This window comes from Sphaerulina musiva (genome assembly GCF_000320565.1).
Source record: "Sphaerulina musiva SO2202 unplaced genomic scaffold SEPMUscaffold_4, whole genome shotgun sequence".
Lineage (NCBI taxonomy): Eukaryota > Fungi > Ascomycota > Dothideomycetes > Mycosphaerellales > Mycosphaerellaceae > Sphaerulina > Sphaerulina musiva.
In genome coordinates this window covers 2,007,312-2,024,600 of record NW_016017386.1, presented here as the reverse complement: position 1 = coordinate 2,024,600, position 17,289 = coordinate 2,007,312, and the positions used below count along the sequence as shown (strand labels likewise).

The window sequence follows — 17,289 nt, the reverse complement described above, 5'->3', positions numbered from 1 at the left end:
TGGCCACTCAGACACATCAAACACCGCACTTCACACCACCCACCACCACCACTACCGTCACCTACACCGACACCACTCCGAACACGCATCCTCTGCAACCCCCCGCCATCACCCCTCGCCGTCTCTCTCTCACTGTCGAGCGCATCTGCTGGTTGTCACCGAGGACTGGCGTCGGGTACGAAGGAATGGGCGAGTGACGAGGACGCAGACAGCATCCGAGAGCTGAGATGGGCCAAGGAGCCTCACGACAATCCGCTGAGCAGACGACGACCTCCACCGCCAGTGCCCAGCGGAGCACCGCAGAAGAGTCGGTCGACCATGACGGTCTACTTCAGAACATATCCCGGCGACGGCGGCGGCGAGCGGATACCAACCGCCTTTCTCAGTTGTTGCGCTCTGGCGACGACGACTCCGCCGAGAGCATGCAATCGCCGCTGCCAGCTGACTCGGCCATCCATGTGCCCAGTCGAAGTGGGACTCTAGCACGACGGACTCGTTCGCGTTTCCATGAAATGCTACATCGGAACAGCAGCGCTGCTCCGCGCGACTTCTTCTCACAGACTTTCCACCGAGCGCAGTACACACGAAGCGTTGCTCATGACAGCCATCACGACAGCCACCACGACGAGCCTAACGATTTCTTTGAGCCGCCCCGGCTGCCTTCCATAGACACTTCTATGACCTTCGAAGATGATGCGACGTTCGAACCACATGTCGAGCCGGTGCCGTCGAGCAGCAGAAGCGAGGCGTCGTGGAATCGTGTTCCTGGTCGACGCTTACACTTTCGACCGGACCGACCGCTACGACAGTTCACCTCCTCACTCCGACGACGCCGATCACCCGGACCCCCCTCGTCCGTGTCAGGCATGCGGCCAGGCCGGAGCGAAGATCAGGCGGCGATGCTCAGCAGGCTGCTGAGTGTGGCGGCTGCAGCTACGGCGGCAACACTCATGGGCGATGACCACAATGCACTGCGCGAGGCAAGAAGCTTGACGGGAAGCACTGGGTTGGGCGATCTAGGTGGCAACGGGGAAGATGGCAGCTTCGACGGCTTCCTGCGCGCTCTACAGAATGGCCGAATAGCGTCTGCATTGCGACAGGGTAGCGGAGAGGGTGACGGAGAGTCAGGTACTCCTGGAGCACCTCTCAACTTCTTCCGTATGTTCCGGTTCGGTGCATCCGAGCCTGCAGAACCAATGGTGGGCGCCAACGGACAGCCTGGGGAGAGTGAAGGACGGATGGTGCCAATCATCATAGTAGGTATTCGGTCGATCTCTCCCAACTCCAGCTCAGGCACCGGCTCGCCGAGCGAGGATCTGCCTCCATTCATCGATGCGCTCGGCAACTTTCCATCGCCTCTACCAGCACACGCGCTCGGCACACACGGCCACGACAGCATTGACTCAATACTACGGCCGCCGCAAAATGGCACATCCTTCAGGCACCGAAGAAGAGCCAGTATGGGTGGCTTTGGCATGGGTAGGAGTAGATTGAGTGACAGAATGGACGATCAGCGAGATCACCGCTCCCCCGACAGACTCGAGAGGAGAAGACAACGGCCGTGGAGTGTCGCAAGCTCGAGTTCAAATAACCTGGAACCGAGACCACCGCCAGTCACCCCTGCAAGCGCCACTCCAGAGCTCAGCCGCATGTCCAGCAGAAACAGCACTCCCAGTCGATCAAGACCAACCTCACTCGTGGCCAATAGCATGCGAGATTTCGAAATGTCTTCTCGGCGAAACAGCACTTTGCACAGATCCGTTGCGAGCCCGCTCAGCTCCCACACCGAAGAGACCTCTTCGATACGCTCGACACACTCTGGCACAGGTCTCCTAGGCGATTCCGAGCCATATCGGATCCATCGTCGATCAGACACAGCACCGAACATACACTACCCTCGGTTCGCCTCTGGCCATCCCCGCCGCAATGGGGTCGTCGAGCCGGACAACATGCCATCCCTCTCGCGTACATCCACTGGTGGCTCTGATGGGACCAATGAACACCGTCACAGTAATAGCGACTCTCGCAGCTGGATCATCTACGTCCTCGGCGGCTCCTACCCAGAAAATCACCCCATTCTCACCACACCTAGTCTCTTCACGGAAAACCCCACCTACGAGGACATGATGCTGCTCTCTGCCCTGCTCGGACCCGCCAAGGCGCCCGTTGCGACCGAGGACGATGTCCAGAGCGCTGGAGGCGTCTACAACATCGAGACTGCCGGCATGCCGGAAGATGCTGCCAAGACGGCACAGCTGGTTGCTACGGCTGTCGAAGGTGGTGAGCAGGTCATGCTCGATGCCGACCAGCGCTGCCTGGTTTGCTTGTGTGATTTCGAACTCAAGGACGTTGCACGCAAACTGGTCAAGTGCAACCATTTGTTTCACAAGGAGTGTATTGACCAGTGGCTGACGACGGGTCGGAACTCGTGCCCGCTGTGTCGCGAGACGGGTGTCGATGTGGTCAAGGGCGAGATGGACAATGAAGACGAAATTTCTGCTTCGGCCACCGCAGGCCAGTCCACGTTGAGTGGTGAAGCTGCTGCTGGTGCGCAAGGAGTCCCAGAACTGGATGGCTCCTAGGATGAGCGCACTTTTACAGACCGGGGGCAACGATTGATGGCTTTGTGCGGCACCATGCATTTCGAAGATACCCGATGATTCGCTAGAATTGAGGATACGATGGAGAGGTGTCACAGACAGTTTTGTTCTGTTTTCTTTTCTTTTCTTTTCTTCTCCTTTTTCTCCCTTTCTTTCTTTCTGTTTTCCCCTTCTGGGAATCACTGCATGGCGTTGGACTTCGGATGGACGGGGACATGGTTACAGGGCGCAAAATGGGTTAGCGAGACGTGTGTTTTCTCGCAGCCGGTCTGGGTGCGCTTTCATGGCGGCCAACATGGACCGGTAGGGTACAGGAGGGAGGCAGACTTCTAGTATAATAGCGGAGCGAGGTCCTACTCTTCCTCACGATGTCACGAAAAATGCTTCGAGAATGGAGCTGCATACATAGCATCGAGACGCAGCATCGCGGACTATTGCATGCATGACATAATGGCTTCTATGCGATCCCAATGGGAACATTCTGCTCATACCTGATGAAGTTCGTTTTTGTCCTACTGTACTTTTGTCTACAGTACTTCCTATTATATCAACTTCCCATTCCCCGCTGGTTCTTCCACCAATATACCTAGTATTTAGCGTGATTTTAGACTTTCGCTCTACTCCACTTTGTCTCTCGGAGGCACGTCAGAGACTCCTCGGATACGCATGTATGTAGGAGGTACATGTATGTATCGACTTCTCTATATGCAAAAGTCTCAGACCTTTCTCATCAGAATATAAGTCAGACAGACCGGGATTAGAGACATTTCATTCGACTGCTAATACAAATACACCCTATCCACCCCACCCATCATGGACGACAACACCACCATCTCCTCCTCCGCTTCCCTCACCATCCACTTGACTTCCTCCTCCCACGCCTCCGATTCTCAGGAGGAGCTGTACTACGAACTCTGTAGGCATCCCGGAAGAAGAAGCAGCAGCAACAACAACAACAACAATATCGCAATTTCCTCCCAATCCAATACAAAGGACAAGAAGAACAAGATGAAGAAAAAAACCATCTACTTCGCCTACGGAAGTAATCTCTGGCAACACCAAATGCATCAACGTTGTCCCTCGAGTAAATTTTTGGGAATTGTGAGATTGAAGGGTTTTGAATGGATTATTTATCAGAGGGGGTTTGCGAATATTGTGGAGGTTGATAGCCGCAAGGAGGGTGATGATGAGAAAGAGGAGAAGGGGAAAGAGGGGGATTATAGGAATCAAGTGTGGGGAATGATGTATAGTTTGGAAGAAGAGGATGAGAAACTTTTGGATGAGAGGGAAGGTGTTCCGGTGGCGTATCGGAAGGAGTGGATTGAGTGTGAATTTTGGACGGTGCCTGAAGCTGCTGCATCGTCGTCGTCGTCGTCGTCGTCGTCGTCGCGAGAGGAAGAAGAAGAATTTGGCAAGAATGAGGATGGTTCGACTCTCGATGAGGAGAAGAAGAAAAGAAAACCAGCGGACATCACCAAACGGCCCGGAAAGGAAAAGATGTTGGTATACATCAATCGAGAAATGACAGACGAGGGAGAAATTCGAAAAGAATATATTTCTCGTATGAATTGTGGGATCAAGGATGCGGTACAAGAGGGTTTGCCGAGGGAGTATGTAGAGCAAGTGTTGAGGAGGTGGATTCCGGCTGATGGGGAGGAGGGGGAGGAGAAAAAGAGGGTAGGAGGGAATTGAGAGTCTTTCAAGGCGAAGAAAGTTGGAGGGATGGGAGAGATTGAGATTGAGGTTGGTTGGTTGGTACAGATTAGAAAAGAAGACTGAATTGTATCTACCTTACCTGATATAGCGAGTGAGTGGCTAGGTACCTAGTCTGTCTTCCTTACTTAGAGTGTCATGAAAACAAATCATAGAATTGAAAAAAATCAAATTCAAATTCAAAAATACCTAAGGTATACATACAATCACACACACACACACCACCACACGTTACAATCACAATCACAATCACACAGAATCACACAAAAAATGTCGGCACCTCTCCAATTCTGCGCCATTTCTTTAGTTTCCGATACCCCGTAACCAATCACGACCCCTAAATTCATTACCTCCTAGGTTGAGTTAGGTATGTAGCTACTCGCCAGGCATGTTCTATTGCATAGATTTGTTTATTGACTAGCGGTGTACAGTTCGATGTAGAATTTCCATAAACTTACATGTTTTTCTTAAATCTATCCATTGTGCAGAAAGAAGCAGTTTCTACAAAAGAAAAAGAGAAAAAGGATGTTAAAAAATGGAGATGGTTTCCGGCGGGCTTGCTTAACCGGTCGCTACCTTACCTAGTGAACAGATTGTATCCGAATTTTGTATAGATCTGACCTGTAACAGCAGTAAGTACCTGTACCTCCCTTCCTCCCTAGGTACCTAGTATACTGTACAATTCAATTCAATTCAATTCAATTCAATTCAATTCAATTCAATTCAATTCAATTCAATTCAATTCAATTCAATTCAATTCAATTCAATTCACTACCAAACCTTGCTACATCAGAATCATATCACATGACTACCTTATATACCTCTCATCCAGCCCCTTCCACCTTCTCCTACCTTCACACCTCCTAAGAAGTAGCAGCAGGCACATCCCCCTTATAATCATAAACCAACCTCACGCGATGTTCCTCCTTTCCCTTTTTCGAATAAATCCTCCTCACATGCCTTCTCACTCCATCAACAGTCGCAAACCCCCAAACTTGACACGCCATCCACCCATTCCCCACACTTTCTGTAAAACTCAATAGGACTTGTCCTTGTTCGCTTGAACATTCGGGATCCCAGCCTTCGGTTAACCAGGCGTCTTGAGTGATTTCGGAGAGTTTGACATATCTATTGAAAGAATGGAATTAGTAACAAAAGGTATAGAGAGAGAGAAGCAGAAAGAAAAGGAAGAAAAAACATACTTATTCCACCCCCTAACCTTCCCCCAATACTGAATTTCCCTCTCCCTCACCTCCCCATCCAGAATTCTCGGTTCATACTGTTTCATATTTCCCGTCGATATTTGTTCTTGATCCACCTGCACCACATTCGCATCTTCCGGAAAAGGGTATTGGGAAAGATGGACGGTAATGGCACTGTAATTGGCGGCTTGACGGACGAGAAAACCAATGTTTTGCATTTTGAGCATGGCGCCGGTGCTGTCGGAGAGGGTTTTGTTGAGGTCGTAGGCGCCGGAGAGGGAGTGGATGGTGATGGAAGGGGGGGCGGCCATTTTTTTCTTTTTCTTTTTTCTCTTTGGAGGAGGAGTGGTGGTGGGAAGGTGTAGTAGGTGGGTGTTGGCTGTTGGACGGGATGTATGTGGGTGTGTGTGTTTCAAAAAATGGATAGGAAAGGGAGTAGTATAGGGAGTTGGTTTCTTTTTAAAGAGAAATGATACCTTAGACAGCGAGACCGAGGCTCGAGTGAGACGAATCAAAACAATAAACAAATGGAAGAAGCCGTGCCATACTTTTTTGCTTCTTCCTTTACTGCCAATTGTCCCTCTCCTATGCAAGATGCACCTAAAATGTGTTTGATCGGCGAGAGGATCCAGAGATTGGGAGTCGGGGGCGGGGCGCCTAGAATCTCTAATCGCGGGAGCGGGCGTTTATCTGATTGGCGCTTAGCTATCAACTGCCTCGGCTCGGATATTTCCATCTCCACCTCCACCTCCACACTACCTTATCTCCTCTAGTTCCTCCTCGCAAAATCCATCAATACATCCGCCACTGTCAAATAATCTTCTTCATTCGCATCTCCAAATTTATTCATATCAAAATGTGAACAATCCCGCGAATACTTTTCCGTCCCTTCCGATCGATCCAAGCATCCCGAGCTCTCGTCGACGACAAACTCCTATTCCAGTGTAAGCCAAAGCAAGGTCATTTATAAAAAAAAGAAAGAAAAAAAAAGAAAAAACATACCATCCGATCCCTCCTCTCCCTCCCCCCAACAATCCTCCCCACATTACTCGCCTTCAACTCAAAAAAACACGCAATCCGACAATCTCGCAATTCCGGCAAAGTCGACCGAAGTCTCGTAAATTGATCCACCAAATCTTGAAGATATTCATTTCCCGGTTGCAACACTTGTAAAATCTCGGGATAGATTTCGGAATCGGTATATTCTTCCCGAGCAGCAGCGAGTAATTCTACTTGGGACATGCCTCGTGCGCCGCGAAAAGGCGTTCCGAAGAAGAGGATGCCGGCGAGGGAAGATAGTAAATTGCCGCTGTTGCTGCTGTTGTGGTGGTGATTTCTACCAAAGGATTCGTTGGCTTTCAGGATAGCCTTGAGAACGACCAAACCACCAAAACATTGTGCGATGATGATTAATGGTCTCTCTGGACATTTCTAAAACATCACTTCCATTAACCCTCTCCAAAAAAAGAATTAAAAAAAAAGAAATCATACCTTCCTCTCCCTCCCCACCGCAATCCCAAACCTCTCCGCAATATTCGTCGTCCTCGTCTGAATCGCCTCCGTTCCAAACCACGCCGATTGATAACCATATTGCAAAATTCTCGCTCGAGGAAGTGTTTGGGGTAACATTTTGTGATCGGATAGCCAATTTATCCATTTTTCTTCTTCTTTCTCTTTCTCTTCTTTCTCTGAGGGAGGTTGGTTGGGGTGGTGGTCGGGGTGGTGGTCGGGAATGATGGAGGATGAGCTGATGATGATTTTTTTGGTCCAGGCGTCCGAGGGATGGGCTCCGATTCCGTGGATGGCTATGATGCTTTGTTGGGTTAGTGGGAAATGCTTTGTTTGAGAAGGAAGGAAGGAAGGGAAGGAAGAAAGGATAAAAGATCTACTCAATCAAAGCTTCATTCCCTTCATCGTCTTTTCCATCCACGAGAACTCTAAGGCCGGTATCTTGAGTTGTGATAGGTCGGACCTGGGCATAGAGGATCATATTGATTATATCAGCCACCTACTGTAGTGTAGTATTCAAACCTGATGTGAGTGGGAGGGAGAGAGAGGGAGAAATATCTCATACCATAACGTCTTCTTCGTCGTCCAAAAAGTGGGTCTCGTGACTACTGCGACACAAAGCTGAAGAGATGGAGAGAAAAGGAAGGGAGAGAATCGGGACTAGGTAGGTACCTTATAACCTCTTTATATATATATGCAAAGGATCCAGGTAGAGAAGGATTCTCAAGCCAAGGCAAAACTCGCCTACTCTTTTTCTATTCTTGTCATCGCAATCAGGGCTCCGAGTGTTCAGGTAGGTGTGAGGAATCGGGAGGGAAAACCATACAAAATACACACCTGTACCTATAGGATGGAAAGTCAACTCACTCACTACCTGACCTTACTGGATATTCAATACATTTAGGTAGGTAAAATGAGAAAAAGAAATATCACTCTCGCGCTTCAAGAAATGCTCGAACTGCATCATCTCTCGCCAAATCCAACGGTCTACATCCTCGATCATCGCGAATGCTGGCATCTGCGCCACAATCTTCAATCAGATATCGCACCAAATCTACTCCCATTCCAGACTTTCCCCCACATGCAAAGTGCAGTAGGGTACTTCCACCACTGTCCTGACTGTTGATGTTTACGCCGTGGGAGACGAGGAGCCGAATGCGGTTCTGGGCGCCGAGCGAGGAAGATATCGTTGTTGCTGTTGACGTCGTCGCCGTCAATGATGCAAACCGGTCTCGCATCTTCAGAGCTTTGGCCTCGTCAAACTCGGAGAAAATGGGTCGAAGAAGGGTGGAGGAGGACGGAAAGAGGCTGTCGGGCATGAGAACACTATGTAAAGGTGTCGCGTCGGAATCGTCGGTGACGATGGTTTCGTGTCCGTTGCAGATGAGGATTTCGATGATTGTTCCCGACACGTCCTTTTCATTCGCCGCCGCGGCATGTAACATTGTCTGGCCATTCGCGTCACAGGCCTCAATGTTCGCCCCGGCGTCGATGAGCCATTGCACTCCGATGTGTGTGCCAAATCGCGCGGCAAGGTGTAGTGGCGTGGCTCCCATGTGCGACCGGGAGTCCAGCATTTCCGCCGACGGGCACAGAGAGTCGAAGACACCTCGTATGTTGGTGATGTTACTGTTCCCCACGGCCAAGTGGAGGGGGTAGCGCTGCATGTTATCGAGGAGCATGACATCCGCCCCGGAATTGACCACCGCAGCAATGTGTGCGTCCAAGCCATGTTTGGCGGCGATGTGAAGCGGTGTCTCCTGGTAGTCATTCTGTGCGTTGATGTCGAGACTCGGAACCTCTGCGAGCAGGAACTGGAGAGGTCTAATGTCTGCATTGGCAGCGGCAGCGTGGAGGGTCGTGCTGTGCATGGCTGAGACGGCAAACGCAAGCTGCGGGTCGTGTTTGAACAGTGTCTGCAGGGCCTGTCCCGTGCTGGCAAAGGCCGCGATCAGGAAGAATGTGCTGCCGTCGGCGCCAGTAACGGAGAAATCCACGTCTCTCTCGAGCAGCATTTCGACGATACTTTCTCTGCCCGCGGTCAGAAACCACAGCAGCCACGGAAAGGTACGGCCAAAGTGCTCCGAGTTGATCCCATCCGTCGTCAGGAGACCAATCGCCGTCTCCGTGCTCTGTCGTTTCTCGCTCAACGAGAGCTCATCGAAATGCGCCTCGTCCAATTCGCCCATGTCCCCACCGTATGCAAAGATCATTCGCATAATGTTCTTGATCAGGATCTGACCCAGTGCATAGTGGCGAGTAGCACCATTCATGAACGTCTCTGGATCGTGCTGGTACAGAAGTTCGATCATATCGGCGTTTCCCAGACCTGCTGCCACCGCGATAGGCTGGTATAGCTCCAACGGATCTCTCGCGGCGCCGCATTCGAGCAGCTTCTTGGCCACTTTGGTGTGCCCCATCATACAAGCGATGACCAAGGGAGTGATTCCCTCTCGGGGGAACAGAGACGCCCCATGCTCGATCAGCAGCTCCACCATCGCGGCATGACCTTTCATCGCGGCCAGTTGCATTAGCGCTTCATCGTTGACCGTATCGCCCGCCTCGAGCTGACGTCGCACAAAATGTAGAAAATCGTGTTGCACCGCGATCTCCAAGACCGATGGTTCGGTTTCGCGCATGACCTCGATCAATACCTCGATGTTGATATCCCCTGCAATCGTGAGGAAGTGATAATCTGCATACTTCTGCCGGTGCAGTTGCCAGTTCCTCACCGTGCACCATGTGGACCAAGCCGAAGCGTTAAGGTCGCAGAACTTCTCGAGTGCTTGCCACTGAGGAGTGCCCGTATGCTCGGATTCGTGGTAGTGATGCGTCCAATTGTTCGAGCAATACTCCAGTAGGGGGTATTGCTCGGCAAGCTCTTGCAGTTCTTCGTGATGATCCAGGTTCAGTGACGAGCTCAGGTGGCTCGGAACACCTTCGAGATCTTGCAACATGAGGTAGTTGAGGCTTGCAATCGTCAAAAGTCGATGGCCGAGTTCGAACAGGTCCTCCGGCCGTGGAAGTTTCGAGCCTGGCACCCTATCATGCGAAAGCAAATGGTCTTTGACGGACTGATGCATGAATTGAATCACTTTGGACACGGTCATCGTTTCGACGGGCGAACAGACATCAGCCAGGCCTCCGCAACGACTACGCAAACGTCTCATCAGTATGTCGTCTGTCTTGATAAACGTGTTGCCATTTTCGACTGCTTCTTGGTCGTGGAAGCTGTGGTTGCAGAGAGCCAAGATGTATCGAAATTCCAGCAGAGTCAGTGGGCGGCTCGCACACAAGACAATGGAGAGAATCGCAAGCATTTCGTCCGTATAGTCGTCACGGATGCCTTTTAGCATCGTGTCATACAGATCACTGAGCTGGCCGGGAATGCTCTGCAGGCTCTCGCTGAGCTCAAAGACATTGTTGCCATCGCGAAGGCCTTGACTCAGCCTCTCCAGGACGATCTGCACCTGAAGATGCATGAGCTTGGTTCTATTATAAAGGCACCAATGGAGGAGTCTCATACATACCCACAAGAAAACACCATCAGCACGGCTGATAATTTGGTCTCTGATATCTGCGAGCTCTTCATCGTCCGCAATTTCCACTGCCCACTCTTTCGCGATATAGTTGATGATATCACTCGCATTGCGCTCATGCATCGGTATGCATCGCATTTGAGATGCGATCGAGTCATTGGCCAGAAATCTGGTAGCACAGCAGACGTGTATATGACCCCCAGTAGCCAAACGTAGTTCCAGTAAGTCGTGGAAGAAATTGTATAGAAAGTTGGTTGTTTTGTCACACTCGTCAAGGCCGTCGGTGAACAAGAACAGCCGTCGTCCATTGAGCCCGTAGCTGATGATTTTTTCCATCGCTGCCTGGAGACTACGCTGCGACCACGTGCCATCCAAGTTGCGCTGTCGGGAGACCGATATACGAAGCTCCATTGCCACCAAGGGCAGCACATCGGGAGCTTGCTCCAGAATCTGATATAGAAAGCATTGCAGCATTCCGATGAATGACTTTTCGGTAGGCTTGCCACAGTTGTTGAAGAAATGGCACACCGTAATGAGGTTCTCGCCCGTGTTGGAGGAGCGTCGTTGCAGCGTGAGGAAGAGCTCTTTCATCATGACCGACTTTCCCGATCCAGGCTTTCCTGTGACCCATAGTTGACTGGTGCCATCTTTCAGCCATGTGGCAATGTCTGGATCTTCCCAGATCCAACCGAGAGTCTGAACGCTGGCCTCCATGATGTTCTCCGCGCAATTGTTACACGATCCGAGGGACTGAAGATAACTCTGCATGGCGTCCGATCGTGCTTCGAGACTCGTGCTATTTCCTGCATCTGCACCAAAGGACAGGCGAATATCTATATTGCTTCCAGTCAGGCTCGTTTCAGGCCAAGTAGGTTGTGCTGGGAACGCCTACATACCCAAGCCTTTCTTGAACGTCATCATGTGAGCTTTGTCGGCCATTTCTGCAATAATGTCGCCTAACGTCAAGAAGTCCTCGTCCGAAGCATCGGCGAATTTCGTCATGTTGAAGTGGTCGCGATTGAGCGAGTACTTGCCCGTGTTCGTGGTGGTATCGAGGCATCCTGATGCTTCACTGACCACAAAAGTGTGCTACATACCAAATCAGTGTCTGCACGAGCCGAATGTGCGACGTGCACTACATAGACGTCAACTGACTGGGAGCTGCTGGGTTCCAGGAGTGATGGTAGTCGATTTTAGTTCCCAGAAGCAACGAGTGTCGATACTCGTGTTGACCGTGGTAAAGCGGTCCACGAGGTGTTGTAAGAACTCGTTGCCGATTTCGTAGATCTTGGAAGATTCCTTCTGCATCCTATTATAGGGATTTCCAAAACAAGCAGCCTCGAGCATTTGATGCTGATTGATGCCATCGGCTCCTCGAAAGGGAGTGCCGAGAAAGACGATTCCTACAGTAGATTCCCAGATGTTGGGCCATGACTTTTTGTCATCAATGGCATCGAGAAGGGCCTACGGTGATGTGTGATGTTTCCATCAGAGTTGCTGCTCGTTACTTGAGACATCATGATGACAGACTGACCTTGACGATGACCAAGCCTCCAAAGCAATGAGCAATGAAGATGATGGGCCGTGTGGGATATGTCTTGTCGGTAGTCAGCAACGACTATGGTATTGTTTGTGAAACGCGGAAGCGCGGAGAACAACAAGACCTTGCGTTTACGTTTCAAGGCCAGAAGAAAGCGTTTCGACAGTGCCGTCACTCTGTGGTGGCTCGCTTCCGCTCCAAACCACGACGATTCATAGTCGTATCGCATAATTCGAGCATCGGGGACGAGTTTCGGCAGCATTGTGCCGTCCACCAGCCAGTTGACCGAGTCTTGGTCGCCTGCCGTGGCCGTGGCCGTCCAGGCCTCGTCGGGTTGCATGCCAATTCCATGAATGGCAACGATGCTGGGCCAACAGTGAGCTCATTTCAAGGACGTCTATCATTCTGATAGAGAGAGAGAGTGGGAGAGTGAGTGAGGTGTACTCGATGGTTGCTTGGACTCGATCCAGAAGAATGGTGAGGCCCGTACTGCCGTGGTGGGCCATTGTGGTGCGTGTTGACAACAAGTATTTGGAGGCATGGTGAATAATGGGTGGTGGGTGGGTGGTGATGAGCTGAAAAAAGAAGGACGACAGGAAGGATGAGAGAAGTCAGAAGGATGAGAGAAGGATTCATCCCTCGGAAACACTTGGCGCCACCATAGGCAAGGATGTCAAGGATGATCACCCAATACTTACACATACCCACACACACACCCACACGCATTATATCCATCCATCCATCCATCCTGTACCACCGAAAGGCATCGTGGCCATGTCTCGCTTCGGTTCGGACGTTGTTTGTTATTCATTCATGACATCTCGCGAGGACCGTGAACAGAGTATACCAACTGACATGTCCTACTGTTTCTTTTCTGTTTTTAAAATAAAATAAAAGAAAAGAAAAATGGTCAAAATACCGCCCTTTGACAGAGACAAGCAACTCTGTGCGGATCTGGATCTGTTCGATGACATGAAACCCTTTCCTTTGCCTGGAATCCCATGGCTAGACCTCCAGAAGCCCGATCAATGTCGCGACTTTCTGTATACCGATCTCGTTTCGGACGAACTCGAGGCTGCCGCTCCCCGACTCTGGATCATGACCACACAGTCGAGTGCCAATATTCACGCGCTCCATGGCCAAATTGTTAACGGAAGACGCATCGAAATCACCGAAGACCCCAAATTACATCTGGTGTGGAGTCACGATCGCATGCTCATCAAGCCTCTCCCTCGCTACCTCCTCTCGCACACCTTCTGGACTCTCTTCCTCTCCGACAAGGCTACCAAGCTGGGAAGCAGCACTACGACGGAGCGCATCCGAAGGTCTGCGCTCGGCTTTATGCGCACATATCGCTACCTGATCAAGCACGAGTCGGATTTCAGTATTGCTACGAGGAACGATGCACGCCTGCTGCCACCTGACATCTCGTGGCCACAGTACTGCCACTTCATATCCGAGTTCGCAAATGTGCTCGATGCAGACGTGTGCTCCCGGTATTGCTACGGCGAACTGCGACTGTCTCGGCTGAACTTCTATGCCTGCCTGCTGTTCCAGAAGTTCTCGTTTCAGCGTACACACTGGGAGTACAGCGATTACTTTGGGAGGTTCTTTGGCCCCGTCTTGTTCGCATTCGCCATCATCACCACCGTGTTGAACGGGATGCAAGTGGCGTTGGCTGTGGAACAAGTCCAGCCGACGAACTGGAAAGGCTTTGGGGAAACGTGCCGCTGGTTTGCGATTGTGTCCATCATCATCGTTGCCGTCGTTTTCATGACATTGTCGCTCGCCTGGTTGTGGGTCATTGGCGACGAGTGGGTGTATGCGCTCAAGGATCGATGGAGGAAGCGGGACACTCTCGCGAAGCGCACCCCTGGCACATCGGCTACGGTTTAATGGGCTGATACCAAGTGCGAGAAAAGGCATGGTGCAGCACATAGTATTACATTGACCCTCCTCTACCCGGCATCCTCCTCGCTTCCATTGCGCAGATCAGCTACAGTATCGAGAAATTGCGTCGAAAAACAAAAAAAGGCAATGAGGCGTTCAATATACATTGCCATAAGCGCGCGTGCAGGAGGGCGGACAGCCACCATTTCTAGCGTCGCAGGATGAGGCACGTGCAGATATGTGATGTCTATATGCGGATCAGCCTCAGCTCAGCATGATCTACTGGAATCTACCTTACTCTACCGTACTTCATGGCTGGACGGACGGGCCTGCTCATGTTCAACTGGTGAAAGCCGATTGCGAGAATAACACCTTCACTCTTCGTCTTCTCCTGCTTGCCTCCGAGCTTAAACGGGAAGCTCTTCGCCTCAATGGTTCGCTTCCAGGTCACTCGCAAGAAAAAGGATGAACTGTATGGCAAGAAAGCCGAACTGAAGACGTTCTATGAGAATCTGGTCGATACCGACAATGGACCCAAATGGGTCGAGTGGGCACCTCCGGCTTTTCCACAGCAGAAGCGCACCAAATGGGAAGGGTATGCGATCCAGGAGTACATGACTTGCGACAATTGGGGCGATCCATCACGGGCACAAAGTTTCAGCCGTGCTCATATTCGCATCCTCTCGCCTCCCCTGCGCCTTATTCTAGAGCCTCTCTTGGAGCCACATGGCATCTCGTTCAGCGAGAGCGAAAATATGATCAATATACCCGCTCCTCTGCAGTGTCTGTATTACGAACGGCATAAGATCCAAGAGCTGTACGAGGAGGCCGAGCCCCAAACCAAGGAACATCTCGCAGTTCTGCTGAATCTGATGAGGGATGAGCTGGGCAAGACGATCGAGGAAACCGAACGACTCGATGCCCAGAATCAAATCACCTACCCTCTTCTCTGGACCCTCTTCCCCGCGGGCACTCTGGTCTTGCAGCGCACTCCCGAAGGAGAACACATCTATCAAGGCTACCGAGCGACCTCTGCGTTTGACGGAGATGGAGGGACGCGTGCTTTTTCGGTCTCATGCGAATACATTCGCTTCGATGGTACGATATACACAGAATATACACCTCCATTCCCCAGCTGATCAAGCAACCAGGAGTCTGCTATGGAACTGTGCGCAAGTCATTGGAGATTCCATACTTCACTGATGAGCGAGACATCACGTCTCTACCCGTCTTTCCGCTGGATCGATTACAAGATCAGGAGGGCACGAAGCAGAGAATGATCGAACGTGGTACACGCGTCCTGGAATTTCAAGACCACCACTACATGCGATACCTCAGTCGCGCACCCGAATATGGGACGGGATCGGGTGGTTCATTGCACAATCTCGGCAGTGTATGGGATAAGCAGGTGTGCGGCGAAGCAGCCATCCCAGCCCGCAATGATGATCGGTTGCTGACGCATACTCCTCACAGGGCGATATGAGAATCATGATCGACTTCCAGCTGTCTCGAAGACGAGGCATGACGCAGAAAGTCAGTGTCCTGCCGGGATACTACACGCATGGGTCCACAGACCGAGAGGAGAACCAGAGGGCAATGGCTCGGCGCCAGCGAGTCAACTTGCTGAGTCGCCGTTTCTCCTTCACCGAGGCCGAGGACAAGGAGACGGAGGATCGTCGAGCGATACAGGACTTTAGACGCCTGACGCTCGACGAACAGAGCCGTAATCGGAAAATCGTGTCGAAGAGCGACGAGAACTTGCTGATACTCGATCCGTACCTGGACGGATTTTCTCTCGCCAGCAAGGCGTGGAAATCGTTCAACATCGAACGTGTGCAAGACCTGGACCTCAATGACGACGCGTTCAACTTCCTGGTGCATTCCGAGGGCAACAAGAGTCTGGTCTGCGCTCTGGTCGACGATCATGCCGAACACTCATCTTCACTGATGCAGGATGTCATTGCAGGAAAGGGACAAGGCTTGCTCATCCTGCTCAGTGGCAGCCCCGGAACAGGGAAGACATTGATGGCCGAAGCGATTGCCGACAAAACCAAGAGACCCTTGTACTATGTAGATTCTCGCGACCTGGGTGCAGTGGACATGATCGAATCCTCCCTGAGCGAAAAGATGGCCGACGTGGCCGCGTGGAATGCCATTTTACTGTTAGACGAAGCCGACGTCTACCTCCAGAAACGATCCGTCGACTCCCTGGACCGCAACAAACTCGTTGCAGTCTTCCTGCGCCTGTTGGAGTACTACAAAGGCATCATGTTCCTCACTACCAACCTGTGGCAAACCATTGACGAAGCCATTGAATCGCGCATCCAGGTTCACTTGAAATTCCCCGTTCTCGACCACGATGCTCGCTCGCAAATTTGGCAGAATTTCTTACAGAAGCAGAATCCCGGCGGCAACAACAGCAACAGCAACGGCAACGGTAACGGTAACGGTAACGGTAATGGCAACGGTAACAGCAACAGCAACAGCAACAGCAACCGCAACAGCAACGGCAACACTAACACCAACACCAACACCAACACCAACACCAACAACACCAACAACAACACCACAATGATAAACCTCCCATCCAACGCAGACATCACATCCCTAGGAGAATGGGTCATCAACGGTCGACAAATCGGCAACGTGCTAAAAATCGCCCTTGCATGGAGTAGACAAAAGGAGAAAGCAATTGACTTGGAGATGCTCGAGCAGATTATTCCCGCTTCTTGCCCCAAAGCGTATAAAGAGCCTCGGTGGACCGAGGAGGCAAGACTGGGAGCTGCAGCAGCAGCAAACAATAACAACGGAGAGGGGGGGAAGGAGGGTTGTAGGAGAAAAGACGACATGACGAATGGGAATTTTGCGGGTCATGGAGATGATATGAATGATCTTTTGATTTGATTTGAGTGTAATGTATGTATGAATGTACAGATAGATAGGCAGGTAGGTAGACGACTGGATTCTCATCATGAGTGTTGCTAAGGTATTGCTGATGGAATACATTCCCAAAACAGTAGAAAACTAGGCTTGGCATGAATATGAATGAAAAACCCCTGACTATGCCATCCTGGGCAAATGGAAGTTGTCCTGCTACTGCCAGCAAGAAAGAAAACATATCAAGCAAGAAGAAAAAAAAAAACAAGCCAGACAAGTCTCCATTATCCCAAAAGGAGCGAAAAAAAAAAAAAAAAGAAAAAAAAACAGATCATTCAACTCCATACTACTACTACTATCCCCCCCCCCCCCCCCCCCCCCCCCCCCCCCCCCCCCCCCCCCCCCCCCCCCCCCCTCCC

General features: G+C 51.1%; 7 protein-coding genes across 7 annotated transcripts; 4 read left to right on the top strand and 3 right to left on the bottom strand.

Moving 5' to 3' along the window:
* The first annotated feature begins 50 nt into the window (after positions 1-50).
* Positions 51-3,072, top strand: SEPMUDRAFT_125484 (uncharacterized protein). The gene has a single exon (XM_016901989.1). It carries the CDS (start codon positions 513-515, stop codon positions 2,580-2,582), a length of 2,070 nt encoding a protein of 689 aa, XP_016761917.1. The 5' UTR covers positions 51-512; the 3' UTR covers positions 2,583-3,072.
* A 428-nt stretch (positions 3,073-3,500) lies between these two features.
* SEPMUDRAFT_163412 (uncharacterized protein) lies at positions 3,501-4,878 on the top strand (the record flags this gene model as incomplete). Its single annotated transcript, XM_016908054.1, has 3 exons — positions 3,501-4,277; positions 4,305-4,355; positions 4,855-4,878. The coding sequence occupies exons 1-3, from the start codon at positions 3,609-3,611 to the stop codon at positions 4,876-4,878; spliced, it is 744 nt and encodes a 247-aa protein (XP_016761916.1). The 5' UTR covers positions 3,501-3,608.
* A 180-nt stretch (positions 4,879-5,058) lies between these two features.
* SEPMUDRAFT_148975 (uncharacterized protein) lies at positions 5,059-5,915 on the bottom strand. The gene is made up of 2 exons (XM_016905262.1): positions 5,516-5,915; positions 5,059-5,441 (listed from the first exon to the last, which is right to left on the bottom strand). The coding sequence occupies exons 1-2, from the start codon at positions 5,824-5,826 to the stop codon at positions 5,177-5,179; spliced, it is 576 nt and encodes a 191-aa protein (XP_016761915.1). The 5' UTR covers positions 5,827-5,915; the 3' UTR covers positions 5,059-5,176.
* Positions 5,916-6,284: 369 nt separating this feature from the next.
* SEPMUDRAFT_133013 (uncharacterized protein) lies at positions 6,285-7,217 on the bottom strand (the record flags this gene model as incomplete). Its single annotated transcript, XM_016902532.1, has 3 exons — positions 7,007-7,217; positions 6,518-6,946; positions 6,285-6,449 (listed from the first exon to the last, which is right to left on the bottom strand). Exons 1-3 carry the CDS (start codon positions 7,142-7,144, stop codon positions 6,285-6,287), a joined length of 732 nt encoding a protein of 243 aa, XP_016761914.1. The 5' UTR covers positions 7,145-7,217.
* A 1,416-nt stretch (positions 7,218-8,633) lies between these two features.
* Positions 8,634-12,600, bottom strand: SEPMUDRAFT_65060 (ankyrin; the record flags this gene model as incomplete). The annotated part of the gene is made up of 7 exons (XM_016909701.1): positions 12,548-12,600; positions 12,228-12,468; positions 12,098-12,160; positions 11,719-12,027; positions 11,460-11,652; positions 10,555-11,396; positions 8,634-10,494 (listed from the first exon to the last, which is right to left on the bottom strand). Coding segments are annotated over exons 2-7 (3,483 nt in total), but the record flags the coding sequence as incomplete, so codon positions are not given.
* A 601-nt stretch (positions 12,601-13,201) lies between these two features.
* SEPMUDRAFT_163409 (uncharacterized protein) lies at positions 13,202-14,400 on the top strand (the record flags this gene model as incomplete). The annotated part of the gene is made up of 1 exon (XM_016908053.1): positions 13,202-14,400. One exon carries the CDS (start codon positions 13,202-13,204, stop codon positions 13,997-13,999), a length of 798 nt encoding a protein of 265 aa, XP_016761912.1. The 3' UTR covers positions 14,000-14,400.
* A 24-nt stretch (positions 14,401-14,424) lies between these two features.
* On the top strand, positions 14,425-16,897 carry SEPMUDRAFT_133010 (P-loop containing nucleoside triphosphate hydrolase protein; the record flags this gene model as incomplete). Its single annotated transcript, XM_016902531.1, has 3 exons — positions 14,425-15,091; positions 15,145-15,401; positions 15,467-16,897. The coding sequence occupies 3 exons, from the start codon at positions 14,425-14,427 to the stop codon at positions 16,895-16,897; spliced, it is 2,355 nt and encodes a 784-aa protein (XP_016761911.1).
* Positions 16,898-17,289: the final 392 nt, after the last annotated feature.